The sequence below is a fragment of the Silurus aristotelis genome (genome assembly GCF_946808225.1).
Source record: "Silurus aristotelis genome assembly, chromosome: 24".
NCBI lineage: Eukaryota > Metazoa > Chordata > Actinopteri > Siluriformes > Siluridae > Silurus > Silurus aristotelis.
The window spans coordinates 18785886-18800807 of record NC_139597.1 but is presented as its reverse complement, the minus strand read 5'-3'; the positions used below and the strand labels follow the sequence as shown (position 1 = coordinate 18800807).

Genomic DNA, 14922 nt, shown 5'->3' with positions numbered 1-14922 from the left:
GTGACTTGTACACTAGAGGGCGTTGTTGGATCAGTGTGTGTGTGTGTGTGTGTGTGTGTGTGTGTGTGTGTGTGTGTGTGTGTGTGTGTGTGTGTGTGTTTGATCTAAAACTTAGAAATTATTCACTGAATAGTTTACTTTATTGTTTAGATATAAAAAAAATCAAGGAGATCAGGGGTTTATTCAGTTCTTTCACACCTGGAGAGCCCAGTGTCTGGAGAACTTAGTGTCTTCCCACGTTTCATCCATTTAAGATCATTTATATCTCAGGAACGCCTCCGTATTCTTTGAAGTCCAGCATAGTCTTAATAATAACCATCACAACGATCACCAGTCTCATGAATGACCATCAAAATGATCATCACAAGCATCACCGGTTTCATAAATGACCATCTCAACCCACACCAATCTCATTAATGACCATCACAATCATCACCAAACCCAATGAATGACCTTCACAACCATCACTAATCCCATGAATGATCTTCACAACCATTAGCAATCTTCTTAATGGCCATAACAATGACCATCACAACCATTACCATTTGAACTGGTTTTGGTGACCTCTTTCTTTTATACACTTTATCTACACTATATACCAAAAAGTGTGTGTGTGTGTGTGTCTGTACGACAACCTAGTTCACCATCACAACATCCAATTCTACACTGACACAATTCTGAGTAGTGGTTTTGGGGATCAGTGATCATTCAGGTACAAGATCTTTAGCAAGATCAGACTCTAATGAGAATGTGAGGAGGTCAGGCCGTGTTCCAGTTTCATCCCAAAGCTGTTCACGAAGGGGTTGAGGAGTTCTTGTTGCAGGAGTTCTTCCACCGGACCGTCACATCAACAACGACGTCTTCACGGAGCTCGCTTGGACCATGCTAGAAACACTTTGGGAATCTTCATATAGTGGCCATACTTTGTAGGAGCAGTTTCATTTGCGCTTCTAAGATGTTCCACTAGACTTGTGGATATTTCTCTGTGTGGTTGAGGAGACCTGGGGTGCAGTCGGCATGAAAAATTCATCTCGTAGGTGTTCAGAAGGGTTTAGAGCTCTATTGCAAACCACTCAACATCTTCCTCTCCAGTTCATACCTTCAGGGACTTTTTGCACAAATTGTCGAATAGGTTCTCCAAGTTCGAGTGAAGGAACATTTCATGCAAAGACATCTCTCCAAGTTTGTGGGACCAGTTTGGTGAATTCTTTAGACAGAAACCAACAACCAGCAGTGAAATTAAACAATTGACCACAAAATGATGTTACAGTTTTCCATTGAACCCAATTCACTTCCCATTAGAACCAATAAAACCATTACACAGGCTAAAGGTTTCTGGAGGTGGTGGTGGTGTTTAGAAGGAAGAAAGAAAAAGATCTCGCAGACACATGCTAGCATCATGCTAGAGATTTGTGAACATTCGAGTTATTTGATTTGCAACTGTTTTTTTTTTTTTACTCCATCACAGACATGATGTCTGAGGAGAACACATCAGGCTGGGTTGCATGGTGAAATCGTGAATCCGTCATTTAGCTGCACGTACACACACACACACACGCGCGCGCGCGCGCACGCACGCACGAACAGTCGGGTCCCCCAGATTTGGTGACAGACAGCGCGAGCGTGTTGGAGGAACCGCTGAAACGACCTCCAGAGCTCCTCGGGTTCTGATGAAGGATTGCTATTTTCTCCTGTGAAAGAAGAGAAGAAGGAGAGAAGCTGCAGGATCTGGTCGCTGCATGAAGAACAATGAGATGGAGTCGGGCGGTTTCTTGGCTCACGAGAGGTTTTTGAGGATGCTGCGCGAGCGCGGAGAAAACGGGCAAGACGCAGGGATGTGTCACATCGACCAGCAGAGAAAACACGCTCTTTCCACGAGGTGAGGTATGTAAACATAACGCGTGTGTGTGTTTAAATTTTTTGGTGTGTGTTTGTGTGTTCAATGTAAGGAAGGAAGAGGGGAAATGAGCGCGTGCTGTTTCCATCTTGAACCTGTAAGAAATGCTGTTGACAAAATCTCATAAATGACCATCACAACCATCATAAACATCACCAATCTCATGACCATCACAACCATCATAAACATCACAACCATCATAAACATCACCAATCTCATGACCATCACAACCATCATAAACATCTTAGTAATGACCATCACAACCATCATAAGCATCACCAATCCCATGACCATCACATTCATCATAAACATCACCAATCTCATAAATGACCATCGCAACCATCATAACCATCACCAATCACAATAATAACCAACACCAACATCACCAATCTCACGAATGACCATCACAATAACCATCACAACCATCACCAACCATTACAACAATCACAACCATCATAAACATCACATGAATGACCCTCACCACAAAGACCATCACAGCATCACCAATCTCATGAATGACCATCACAACCACCACAAACATCACCAATCTCATGAACGGCGATCACAATGACCATCACAAAGACCATTACAAAAGACCATCACGACTTTCCCCAGTCTCATGAATGACCATCACAACCATCGGAAAAATCTCAGTCTTATTAATGACATTACATCATCACCTTTTCTAATTAAAGACCATCATAATGACCATCACAAATCCTCACTAGTCTCTGAAGAACATCTCAATAACTATGACATTTCCACAGTGAACAATAAACCACGTTTCTTGCTCCATCTCTGGTAGCTGATTGGACAGAACGTATTCACAAGATTATTATGAAACCTGTTTCTAGTCATTTTTCATTGATCTTTTCTTTTACACCTGGTGTCTGATCCGAGTCATGACCCCAAAACCGAACGCCACACAGCCCGAGCTGGATCAGAAATGGCGGCCATGTTGCTCTGGCTGCTTTTGATTTGGTCTGTTGCCGGGGAATGGAGGACAGAGATTACGGGGAAGGAGGCCGCCGGGGTAAACAGAGCGCTGAGATAAGTGCAGGGCTGCAGGGAAACGAGCAGCGCGTCTCTGGGAGCCGCCGTTTATTACGCATTCCCTCGACGCACTTAATGAATAACGAGAGTGAAGGTCAGGTGCAGTGTTTGTACAGTGAAGCGCTCGCAGTCGAGCTCGGTTTCTTTTTCTGGGACGCTCTTCGTCTCGGCCCAAACACGAGCAAAGAAGTTAGATCAATAAAATAAATCAATTTATATTTATATATATATATATATATATATATATATATATATATATATATATATATATATTTGTATATATATATAAACCAATCAGAACGTGAATCTGGATCTGACCTGTAGTAACCTCCTAAATATTTATACACACACACACACACACACACACACACACACACACACACACGTATATAGTATGTCACGAAAGTGAGTCCACCCTCAGTGATAACAGCTGTAAGTCATGTACCCATGCAACGTCACACGTCCTATTTATCACGTTCACGTTTTCGTCTGATTGACATTGACATTGTGTGCTTCGAGTCCAATTCTCTCATACTGACCGCTGGATGTTCAACATGGCACCTCATCATGTACTCCCTGTTGAGGAGAACTGAGGAAATTGTGTCTACAAGCCTGGTGGTGGCAGCATCATGGTCTGGGGCTGCACGACTGCTGCTGGTACTGGGGAGCTGCGGTTCATTGAGGGAAACATGGATTCCAACATGCACTGTGACATCCTGAAGCAGACATTATGCCCTCAATTCAGTTTTCCAACATAATAACGACCCCAAACTTACCACCAGGATGACAACTGCGTTACTGAAGGTGAAGGTGATGGAGTGGCCAAGTATATCTCCAAACCTGAACCCTGTTGAGCACCTGTAAGGAATCCTCAAGCAGAAAGTGGAGATTCTGCATGTGTGCAACATCCAGCAGCTCCGTGATGTCATTAGAAAGGAGTGGAAGAGGATCCCAGCAACAATCTGTGCAGCTCTGGTGAATTCCACACCCAGGAGGATTGAGACAGCGCTGAAGAACAGTGGTGTTCACACTTTTGTGGGTGCAGCAGTACACAAAATTCATGGTTCGGTACCTACCTCAGTTTTTAAGTCACGGTTCGGTTCAATTTCGAGACACAGCGAGTCCTTAAATAATATTTTATAAAAACAATTAAATAAAAACACTATTATATGATGGTTATAAATTAAATTGATTCAATAAAATGAAATAAATGAAAAAAATGTATTAAATAGTGTATATTTTTAAGTCCTCATTTGGGTAATACAGGTGTGTAGGTGTGTGTGTGTGTGTGTGTGTGTTTTACATTTAATATTTCATTTTCTAAAGATATGATCTACTTAACTGTTCTTCTGCATACTTTAACAAATGTCTTCAATCCTTCCATCCTTCATTTATTCACCCCCTCCATATGAGCCAGAAAAAGATTTTGCACCGCACTACAAATTGTATTTCCAGTGACACTGCGCTAACTTCGTATATATATATATATACAGACAGGCCTTGTGGAAACCCCGCCCACTTTGCTTACATGACATTTTCTAGCGTCGCTTAACTAAAACACACAAGCCGCGTTTATTCCCTCGATTCCGGACCGCTGTATGTACGCACATTATAGTTTGATTTGTAAAAGGAACCCAAAAGCCAAAATGTTTAGGGGCCTTGCTCAAGGGCCCTAAAAGTGCCCGTTTGGCGATACTAGGACTACGAATTCACCGTTAGATTCTTTTCTGCTGGATTATTTTGGAGATTTGTGCTCATTTGTCCACAAAGGTGCTGATGTAGGGTGAGGTGAGGAGGCGTGTTCTAATTCATATGATTCCATATGATCTTCCACGCCAAACTGTGGAAACCAGATCTTCAAGGAGCCGAGGAGTTAGTGCACAAGAACATCGTCATGCTGGAACAGGTTCGGGTCTCGTAATGACTGTACAGCTTAATTAAACGAGATCTCCTTGTGCACCTGTTCCCCGAAGCGCGCTGACGAGCCGCGGCTGTGATCAGCTGACGAAGGAACATCTTAATGAACTACACTGCAAATGGCTCACATTGTCCTGGTTTTGTTTCCAGGACAAAACCCTCTCAGTGGGACGCAAGCGATTGTTATTGAAAACGGATTTATCCTGCCAACACAAAGGGATGCCGACGAGCCGCCGCTCTGGATCCTATCACCATGGAAACCTATTTTGTCACGTCATCCTGGTATCATAACGCTAACTTGAACATGATCTCAGCAGTGGAGGAGCTGTAATAATTTTATATCCGGTGTTGAAGACGAGGACGGGTTTTCTTTAAAGTTAATGTTGTGATGCATCGATAAAAAAATTTTTAAAAAGAAGATACCAGACTGCTGCTTTAAACATATAAAATATAATGAAACGTCTTTCCTCTGTTGTTGTGTTACAGGTCCGACCTACCACAGCTACAGCGATGGTGTACGCTCTGCCGATGGACGCCGCGAAGCCGCCTCTGCACACGACCCTCCTGACGTACCTGATGCCGAACAATTCGCAGAGGGACAATGTGTCGACTCCGGCGGCCGGTTCCCCAACGCCCATCTGCGACCTGGACACTTCCTCGAACAGCACCCAAGTGTCCTATGAGCTCAGTCCAGCAGAAGTGACCGTCCTGGGGCTGATCTTTGGCGTCTTTTGGCTGGTCTCGGTTCTTGGGAACGCTTTGGTGTGTCTGGTGATACACCGCAGCCGGAGAACTCAGTCCACCACCAATTACTTTGTGGTGTCCATGGCCTGTGCTGATTTGCTGCTGAGTCTCGGTTGTGCTCCATTCGTCCTGCTCCAGGTCTCGTCCGGGTATTGGCCCCTGAGCGCGGCGGCCTGCAAGGCGGTGCGCTACGTCCAGCACCTGTGCCCCGGCGTGCAGGTCTACGTCCTGCTTTCCATCTGCGTGGATCGCTTCTACACGATCGTATATCCGCTCAGCTTTAAAGTCTCTCGGGAGAAGGCCAAACGCATGATCCTGGCGTCCTGGCTCTTCGACGCCGCCTTCGTCTCGCCGTGCCTCTTTTTCTATGGATCGGCATCGCCGATCACACAAAGACACTGCGAATTTTTCCTCCCGGGATCGTGGGACGGTCTGGCCTATGCCCTGGTTCACCTCCTGTTCGGGTTCCTGGTTCCGGCGCTTCTCATCTTGTCGTTCTACCAGAGGGTCGTGCGGTACATTTGGCGCATCAGTGCGGACGGACGCACGGTGCGCAGGACTATGAACATTGTGCCCAGGACTAAAGTGAAAACCATCAAGATGTTCCTAATGCTAAACACTGTGTTCCTCCTCACGTGGATGCCTTTTTACGTAGCGCAGCTTTGGCATCCCGACGTCTCTGCCGGCCCCAGCAGGCAGGGGGCGCTCTTTTTCGTGGCCATCGCGTGGATGTCGTTCAGCTCCACCGCCTCAAAGCCGACGCTCTATTCTGTCTACAACGCCAATTTCCGGCGAGGAATGAGAGAGACGTTCTGCATGTCATCCATGAAGTGCTACCGGAGCAACGCGTACACCATCACGGCTAGTTCACGCATAGCCAAGAAGAATTACGTCGGTGTTGTGGATTTGTCGGTTCCGCCGAAAACTCTGATCAAAGATTCCGTGTACGACACGTTCGACCGGGAAGCGAAAGAGAAAAAACTCGCATGGCCTATAAGTGTCAACCCTCCCAACACGTTCGTATAGAGTCGCGACACGTTCGACACGTTGACAAGTTCCATCCAAATGTACTCGAAGGTGCTCAGGTGCTGATTTTTCTGGAGCACACCTAGCATCAAAAACTGAAAGCGATACACCTTTTGTCGTTTTATTAAGCAGGACATTGCGAAAAGCAAAAACCGACAGCAGCCAGATGTGAGGAGGAGCTCGTGAGAAGAACCTCGCAAGAACTTCAGCGCTTTTTGTGTCATTTCTGTCCGTAGTATGTTCCGTAGCGTTAAATCTGTTGTTTCCGTGATCCTAAATGTCGTGACACTAAAGGTCAGAAGACAAGTGTCGAGATGAACCCAGTGCCGTGACTCTTATCTATACGTGTGTCCAAGTGTCTAGATTTGTCCAATAGGTTCGTGTGTGGACTTTCATCTACAGCGCAGTCGATCTCAACGTCTTACCACTGTGATGATGTCTTCGTCCATTACCATAGTGAGTTCCTTTCTGTAGGAAACATGTCCTGGTCCAGAAAACGTCTAAAACCGTGTTGCATTAAACAATGACAAGCAGAAAATAAAAAAATATTTAAAAACGAGTTTGATTTCTGCTTCAGGGGTCATCCATTATCACCCATAATGTCCTTTTACATTCATAATAAGTGAGGTGGGACATTTCCAACACGAGACACGTGAGGAATTCTCCGGGTCGTCGTCTGCTCGAAAACAAAACGAGCGTAGACGTTGAATTGTCAAAAGTAATGGGACACATTTTTGCCAGGCATGCGCTTTTTTGTTTACTTTTAACACAAAGTTTGAGGTACACAATTGTATAGGTCTTTGGGTGGAAGATCTCGAGTGGCCTGCTATAGAGATATAAACCCTATTGGACACCTTTGGGATACATCAAGTTGACTGCAGATCTCCTCACCTCACCTACAGCGGTAGCTTTACTTACAGTTTCTTATGTCTGAATCAGCACAATTCTCCACAAGAGCATCTTATAGCACATATAGTCAGGTGTCCACAAACTTTTGGCCAAAGAGTGTACATTATTCTGTAGAGTAAAAAAATGAAAGCAATATTTTACGCTAAGCATTTGCACATCTTTATTATATATATATATTTTTGACATAAACAAATAGTTTTAGTTTTGCTACAGTTTCTATACATACTTTATGCAGAAATATAAAAATATCCATATATTTCTGTGCAAAATAAAGACGTTGGAAACGGACAGGCAGGAAACAGAGGACAAACACGGACGTGTCGCTGTTTCCACGCCGTGTTCTCCGTCCCGTCGTTTCGCGCCGTGTGGCTTCGTCTCCGTCGTAATTCGGGATGATTTCAACTAACGTGTGTTTATTAATGTGTCTGATCCGATCCGATCTGCTCAAAGAGTTTTTCAGGTTTTGATTACAATCTAATTCTTTCTGTCGGTGCCCTGTCCGATCTGAAAACACACGGTTCGGAAAATACGTCGGAGGAAAATGTAACGGGAAAAATTACGCAGAATGAGAACTGATTCTGAGACGCTACAAATACAATCATATTAATGCAGAATGTGATAGAGAGAGAGAAAGAGAGAGAGAGAAAGAGAGAAATAGTACTGAACCTAAACAAAAAGTACTGAACACAGAGTACTGAACCTAAACAGGAAGTACTGAACACAGAGTACTAAACCTAAACAGGAAGTACTGAACACGGAGTACTGAACATAGAGTACTGAACACAGAGTACTGAACCTAAACAGGAAGTACTGAACATGGAGTACTGAACCTTGATAGCGAGTACTGAACATAAAGTACTGAACCTAAACAGAGATTACTAAACCTAAATTATCAGGAGTACTGAACCTTGATAGCGAGTACTGAACCTAATAGTCAGGAGTCCTGAACCTATACAGAAAGTACTGAACATAGAGTACTGAACCTAAATTATCAGGAGTACTGAACCTAAATTTAAAGTACTGAACATGAATAGAGAGTAATGAACCTAAACAGTCAGGAGTACTGAACATAGAGTACTGAACCTGAAGAGTCAGGAGTACTGAACCTAAATAGAAAGTACTGAACATAGAGTACTGAACCTTGATAGCGAGTACTGAACCTAAATTTAAAGTACTGAACATGAATAGAGAGTAATAAACCTAAACGGAGAGTACTGAACCTAAATAAAAGAGTACTGAACCTAAACAGTGAGTACTGAACCTAAATAAAAGAGTACTGAACCTAAACACTCAGGAGTACATAACAAAAATGATCAGGAGTACTGAACCTAAACAATCTAAAGTACTAAACCAAAATACTGGACCTAAATAAAGAACTGAATCTAAATAATCAGAAGTACTGAAACAAAACAAAAGAGAGTATTGAACCTTAAGTGTCAAAAATATTCCATTAAAAAAAAAATGTCAAGAATACTGAATAATGTAAATAATCAGTAGTACTGAAATAGTTAGGAGTACTGAATCTTAATAATCAGGAGTACTGAACTCAGAGAGCGAGAGAGAGAGAGAGAGAAGGGGTGTTAATGTGAGTGTAATACAGTCAGAGCAGAGAAGATAGAGACGATCGCTAAATAAATGGAGCATCACAGCGAGCAGGAAAAAGTGCTTTACGTTGCATTAAGAAATAAATACGCGTGAAACGAACAAAAAGATCCGTTCAACTCGAAATCAACAGGATCCAGGAGCTTCGACTCAGTGCTACGCAAATCGCTAACATTCTTTAAAGTGCTTAGAACACAATGGCCACGCCCAGCGCGTACGTCAGGGCCTCACGTGTCCTTTTCCGTTTCTTGCACGATTCGTTTTTCAGACTTTCTGAAATCGGCAAGAATTCCTCCTCTCGCTTCGTCCTGGATGGGAATGAACGGAAACGGTTCCAAAGGTTTACAACAATACTGTGAGATTTATGCTTCTTCCTTACACCAGTTTCCTCCCTTAACACCCCCCACCCCCCCAAAATAAATGTGAAAAAAAAATCATAATAAAACCCCCACGACCCTCTGTGTGTCCTCTATGTGACCACTGCACTGTTCCTTCCTCCTTCATATACACCAGTAGCTCCACTCCCAAAGTCCCTCTGCATCCCTGGAGAAAGCTGGACGTTCCTTACAGTGAAGAGGAAGCGTCTGGAACATTGAGATCTAAGTGGATTTGCTCTGGAGGCCAGACGAGTTGTATTTCGTGTTTTTGGCCGGTTTGGTGGCGCTGCTGCTTTGGGAGCCTTTCTGATCGTCTCCTGTAAGGAGGGCTTTGATTTCCGATGGGATTTTTCCTTGGTCCATGGCGATGCACCACTGCTTGTACTGGAAAAACACACACACACACACACACACACACAAGACAGAGAATAAATATTTACATTGTGTGTGAATAACTTTTGGCCCCATAGTGCGGGTTACATGGTTTGGAACAGGGGTGGACCCCCTTGTTCATGAAGAACATAAGGGACCCCTTGATTATGTAGAACATAAGAAACCCTTAGATCATGAAGAATGTGAGGAAACCCTTGATTACGTAGATCGTGAGGAATCCCTTAATCGTGGAGAACATGCAGAACCTATAGATCGTGGAGAACAGAGGAGGAACCCATTGATCAGAGAAAACCTGAGAAACCCACCATCTCTAGTTCTTCTCTCAAGGCACAGATGGCTCTCTCTTTACTGGACACCAGCTCCTCCAGGTACTGGTAGCGCAGCTTCTTCCGGGCTCGGCATTCCCGCGCGCTCTGCCTGCTGCGCTCCAGCTTGGCCTTCAGGTCGATCTTGGCAGGCTTTCGGCCGCGTTTCCCCGGCTTCTTCACCTTTCCACTGACCATCTGTTGAGAGAAGGTGGAGTGAAGGTGATGTTTAGTTAGAGCTACATCGTATAGAATGAAGGTCTGGTGGTGGTCAGGGTGGTGGTGTAGCAGGGAGGAGAAAACACTCCTGTGGAATGGAACATCACACCATATAAACAAATCTAATCAGAACTACAGCGTTAATACCACCACAAGATACTACAAGCAGAACTACAGCATTAATACCACCACAAGATACTACAAGCAGAACTACAGGTCGACCGATATTAGATTTTACCGATACCGACAGATTCGATCGTGTTCGCCGATAACCGATTAATCAATCGATTAATTAATTTAAAAACACTCCATGTTAGAGTACTGAATTGTCTTACCAAAAATTTTTTAATAAGGACTGAATCATCATAAAAGTTGCTGAATTAAATAAATAGATAAATATAATAAAATAATTAATAAATTGTAAATAATAAATAACAGCGCTCTCCGTGCAGCGCGCAGTCTCGCGTGTAAAAACAAACACGTAGTGTCAGTGATTGGCCTCTAGAGGCCGCTCTTGTAATGACAGCGGACTGGAACCTGGAAAAACTACTGGAATGGATTTTTGCCGATAACCGAGTTCCAGCGATCAACTATCAGCGATTTATTGTCAAAACCGATTAATCGGTCGACCTTCATTAATTATGATAACAATAATAATAATAATAATATGAATATGAATAATATATTCAGAAATAATATATATGTAATATAAACTTTTACGTCACTTGGTCAACACCCCCTTATCCAAAACGGCTTCACAAAGTGCCCCAAGTTCTCCATCAATAAACAAATTCTGGTTCTGGTTCTAAAGCTTCTGCTGGATGAGAATGTAGAAACTTTTATAGAAAGCTGGTAGAAGCTTATAGAAGGCCAAGAAGGGCGTTTAAGAACCTTGGCTTTGGCAGGTGTTTAGACGGGGTTTGATGACTGCTGTTCGGACATCGAGGGGAAGTTTGTTCCACCACCTCGGTGCCAGAAGCAAAGAAGAAGAACCTGGAAGCATGTCTTGCTTGTACCAGGAGAGAATCTTATTAACCTGGAATCTCCTCACCACCACCCTCACCCAGGAACATTGACCTGGTATCTTCTCATACTCACCCAGGAGTAACCTGGTCTCTCCTCATCCTTACCTAGGAATATTGACCTGGTATCTCCTCATCCTCACCCAGGAATAACCTCGTATCTCCTCACTCTCACCCAGCAGTAACCTGGTATCTCCTCACCCAGGAACATTGACCTGGTATCTCCTCATCCTCACTCTCGAATAACCTGGTATCTCCTCACCCTCACCCAGGAACATTGACCTGGTATCTCCTCACCTTGCTCTCGTCCATCTTGGACCTGCTCTCGGAGATCTAAGAAGCGTTAGCTTGTTTAGCCGAGCCGCTGAGATCCTGGTGAAGATTACGGCTCACTCGGTTTGCTGTGTTCGGTGTAATCGGATTCCCGCGACAATAAATCCGATTTTAACTCGGAGACTTTACCAAATATCCGCCTTGAAACATTCACACGGAGAAAAAAAACAGAAAAAACTCGAGAGTCGCTAATGTTTTTAGCATCGTTTCCGCCCCTTCGGAAGCAAACACGGACACACCCACTCCGCCGCGAGGCATGCTGGGAATGAGAGTTTTACACCAGAGCTCGAGTCAGGAACAAGAAATAAATAAAGAATAAGGAATTTCTCATTTGAAGAAGTGTATTGTAGTGTTGTGTTGTGCAATATAGTGTAATGACGTGTAGTATTGTGTAGTGTTGTGTAGTGTTGTGTTCTTCTTTAAAGAAGTGCAGTGTAGTATTGTGTAGTTATATGTTGTGTAATATAGTGTAATGATGTGTAGTGTTGTGTAGTGTTGTGTTCTCCTTTAAAGAAGTGCAGTGTAGTATTGTGTAGTTATATGTTGTGTAATATAGTGTAATGATGTGTAGTGTTGTGTAGTGTTGTGTTCTCCTTTGAGGAAGTGTAGCGTAGTATTGTGCAGTTATGTGTTGTGTAATATAGTGTAGTGTTGTGTAGTGTTGTGTTCTCCTTTGAGGAAGTGTAGTGTAGTATTGTGTAGTTATGTGTTGTGTAATATAGTGTAATGATGTAGTGTTGTGTAGTGTTGTGTTCTCCTTTGAGGAAGTGTAGTGTAGTATTGTGTAGTTATGTGTTGTGTAATATAGTGTAATAATGTGTAGTGTTGTGTAGTGTTGTGTTCTCCTTTGAGGAAGTGTAGTGTAGTATTGTGTAGTTATGTGTTGTGTAATATAGTGTAATGATGTGTAGTGTTGTGTCCTCCTTTGAGGAAGTGTAGTGTTGTATTTTGCAGTTATGTGTTGTGTAATATAGTGTAATGATGTATAGTATTGTGCAGTTATGTGTTGTGTAATATAGTGTAATGATGTGTAGTGTTGTGTCCTCCTTTGAGGAAGTGTAGTGTAGTATTTTGCAGTTATGTGTTGTGTAATATAGTGTAATGATGTATAGTATTGTGCAGTTATGTGTTGTGTAATATAGTGTAATGATGTGTAGTGTTGTGTAGTGTTGTGTTCTCCTTTGAGGAAGTGTAGTGTAGAATTGTGCAGTTATGTGTTGTGTAATATAGTGTAATGATGTGTAGTGTTGTGCAGTGTTGTGTTCTCCATTGAGGAAGTGTAGTGTAGTATTGTGCAGTTATGTGTTGTGTAATATAGTGTAGTGTTGTATAGTATTGTGTAGTGTTGTGTAGTATTGTGCATTTATGTATTGTGTAATGATGTATAGTGTTGTGTAGTGTTGTGTTCTCCTTTGAGGAAGTGTAGTATAGAATTGTGCAGTTATGTGTTGTGTAATATAGTGTAATGATGTATAGTGTTGTGTAGTTATGTGTTGTGTAATATAGTGTAATGATGTAGTGTTGTGTAGTGTTGTGTTCTCATTTGAAGAAGTGTAGTGTAGTATTGTGTAGTTATGTGTTGTGTAATATAGTGTAATGATGTATAGTGTTGTGTAGTTGTGTTGTGTAATATAGTGTAATGATGTAGTGTTGTGTAGTGTTGTGTTCTCCTTTGAGGAAGTGTAGTGTAGTATTGTGTAGTTATGTGTTGTGTAATATAGTGTAATGATGTAGTGTTGTGTAATATAGTGTATTGATGAAGTGTTGTGTAGTGTTGTGTTGTGTTCTTCTTTGAGGAAGTGTAGTGTAGTATTGTGTAGTTATGTGTTGTGTAATATAGTGTAATGATGTAGTGTTGTGTAGTGTTGTGTTCTCCTTTGAGGAAGTGTAGTGTAGTATTGTGTAGTTATGTGTTGTGTAATATAGTGTAATGATGTGTAGTGTTGTGTCCTCCTTTGAGGAAGTGTAGTGTTGTATTTTGCAGTTATGTGTTGTGTAATATAGTGTAATGATGTATAGTATTGTGCAGTTATGTGTTGTGTAATATAGTGTAATGATGTGTAGTGTTGTGTCCTCCTTTGAGGAAGTGTAGTGTAGTATTTTGCAGTTATGTGTTGTGTAATATAGTGTAATGATGTATAGTATTGTGCAGTTATGTGTTGTGTAATATAGTGTAATGATGTGTAGTGTTGTGTAGTGTTGTGTTCTCCTTTGAGGAAGTGTAGTGTAGAATTGTGCAGTTATGTGTTGTGTAATATAGTGTAATGATGTGTAGTGTTGTGCAGTGTTGTGTTCTCCATTGAGGAAGTGTAGTGTAGTATTGTGCAGTTATGTGTTGTGTAATATAGTGTAGTGTTGTATAGTATTGTGTAGTGTTGTGTAGTATTGTGCATTTATGTATTGTGTAATGATGTATAGTGTTGTGTGGTGTTGTGTTCTCCTTTGAGGAAGTGTAGTGTACAATTTTGCAGTTATGTGTTGTGTAATGATGTATAGTGTTGTGTAGTGTTGTGTTCTCCTTTGAGGAAGTGTAGTATAGAATTGTGCAGTTATGTGTTGTGTAATATAGTGTAATGATGTATAGTGTTGTGTAGTTACGTGTTGTGTAATATAGTGTAATGATGTAGTGTTGTGTAGTGTTGTGTTCTCATTTGAGGAAGTGTAGTGTAGTATTGTGTAGTTATGTGTTGTGTAATATAGTGTAATGATGTATAGTGTTGTGTAGTTGTGTTGTGTAATATAGTGTAATGATGTAGTGTTGTGTAGTGTTGTGTTCTCCTTTGAGGAAGTGTAGTGTAGTATTGTGTAGTTATGTGTTGTGTAATATAGTGTAATGATGTATAGTGTTGTGTAATATAGTGTATTGATGAAGTGTTGTGTAGTGTTGTGTAGTGTTGTGTTCTCCTTTGAGGTAATGTAGTGTAGTATTTTGCAGTTATGTGTTGTGTAATATAGTGTAATGGTGTATAGTGTTGTGTAGTGTTGTGTTCTCCTTTGAGGAAGTGTAGTGTAGTATTGTGTAGTTATGTGTTGTGTAATATAGTGTAATGATGTAGTGTTGTGTAATATAGTGTATTGATGAAGTGTTGTGTAGTGTTGTGTTGTGTTCTCCTTTGAGGAAGTGT

At 42.0% G+C, this 14922-nt stretch overlaps 2 protein-coding genes across 21 annotated transcripts; one reads left to right on the top strand and one right to left on the bottom strand.

Moving 5' to 3' along the window:
- Positions 1–1412: 1412 nt before the first annotated feature.
- On the top strand, positions 1413–7194 carry gpr19 (G protein-coupled receptor 19). Of its 2 annotated transcripts, none has more exons than XM_083528089.1 (2): positions 1413–1879; positions 5354–7194. In XM_083528089.1, the coding sequence occupies exon 2, from the start codon at positions 5378–5380 to the stop codon at positions 6635–6637; it is 1260 nt and encodes a 419-aa protein (XP_083384215.1). In that variant the 5' UTR covers positions 1413–1879; positions 5354–5377; the 3' UTR covers positions 6638–7194. The 2 variants fall into 2 exon arrangements, with proteins under 2 accessions (XP_083384215.1, XP_083384214.1); XM_083528088.1 differs by having other exon boundaries at positions 1414–1884.
- A 487-nt stretch (positions 7195–7681) lies between these two features.
- Positions 7682–12058, bottom strand: crebl2 (cAMP responsive element binding protein-like 2). 19 transcript variants are annotated; one of them, XM_083527805.1, is made up of 5 exons: positions 11762–12058; positions 10224–10421; positions 8747–9909; positions 8431–8453; positions 7682–8246 (listed from the first exon to the last, which is right to left on the bottom strand). In XM_083527805.1, the coding sequence occupies exons 1-3, from the start codon at positions 11774–11776 to the stop codon at positions 9748–9750; spliced, it is 375 nt and encodes a 124-aa protein (XP_083383931.1). In that variant the 5' UTR covers positions 11777–12058; the 3' UTR covers positions 7682–8246; positions 8431–8453; positions 8747–9747. The 19 variants fall into 19 exon arrangements, with proteins under 19 accessions (XP_083383931.1, XP_083383944.1, XP_083383933.1 ...); XM_083527817.1 differs by lacking the exons at positions 7682–8246; positions 8431–8453 and adding exons at positions 8303–8376; positions 8496–8529 and having other exon boundaries at positions 8593–9909; XM_083527816.1 differs by lacking the exons at positions 7682–8246; positions 8431–8453 and adding exons at positions 8315–8410; positions 8516–8529 and having other exon boundaries at positions 8593–9909.
- Between the last annotated feature and the right edge of the window lie 2864 nt (positions 12059–14922).

Bases quoted from the DNA above. Each gene is read 5' to 3' on its own strand.
- gpr19 (XM_083528089.1), top strand. From the start codon at position 5,378: ATGGTGTACGCTCTGCCGATGGACGCCGCGAAGCCGCCTCTGCACACG.
- crebl2 (XM_083527818.1), bottom strand. The intron at 9,910-10,223 runs GTGGGTTTCTCA...GTGTTTTTCCAG, and splicing joins TGAGAGAAGAACTAGAGATG to TACAAGCAGTGGTGCATCGC.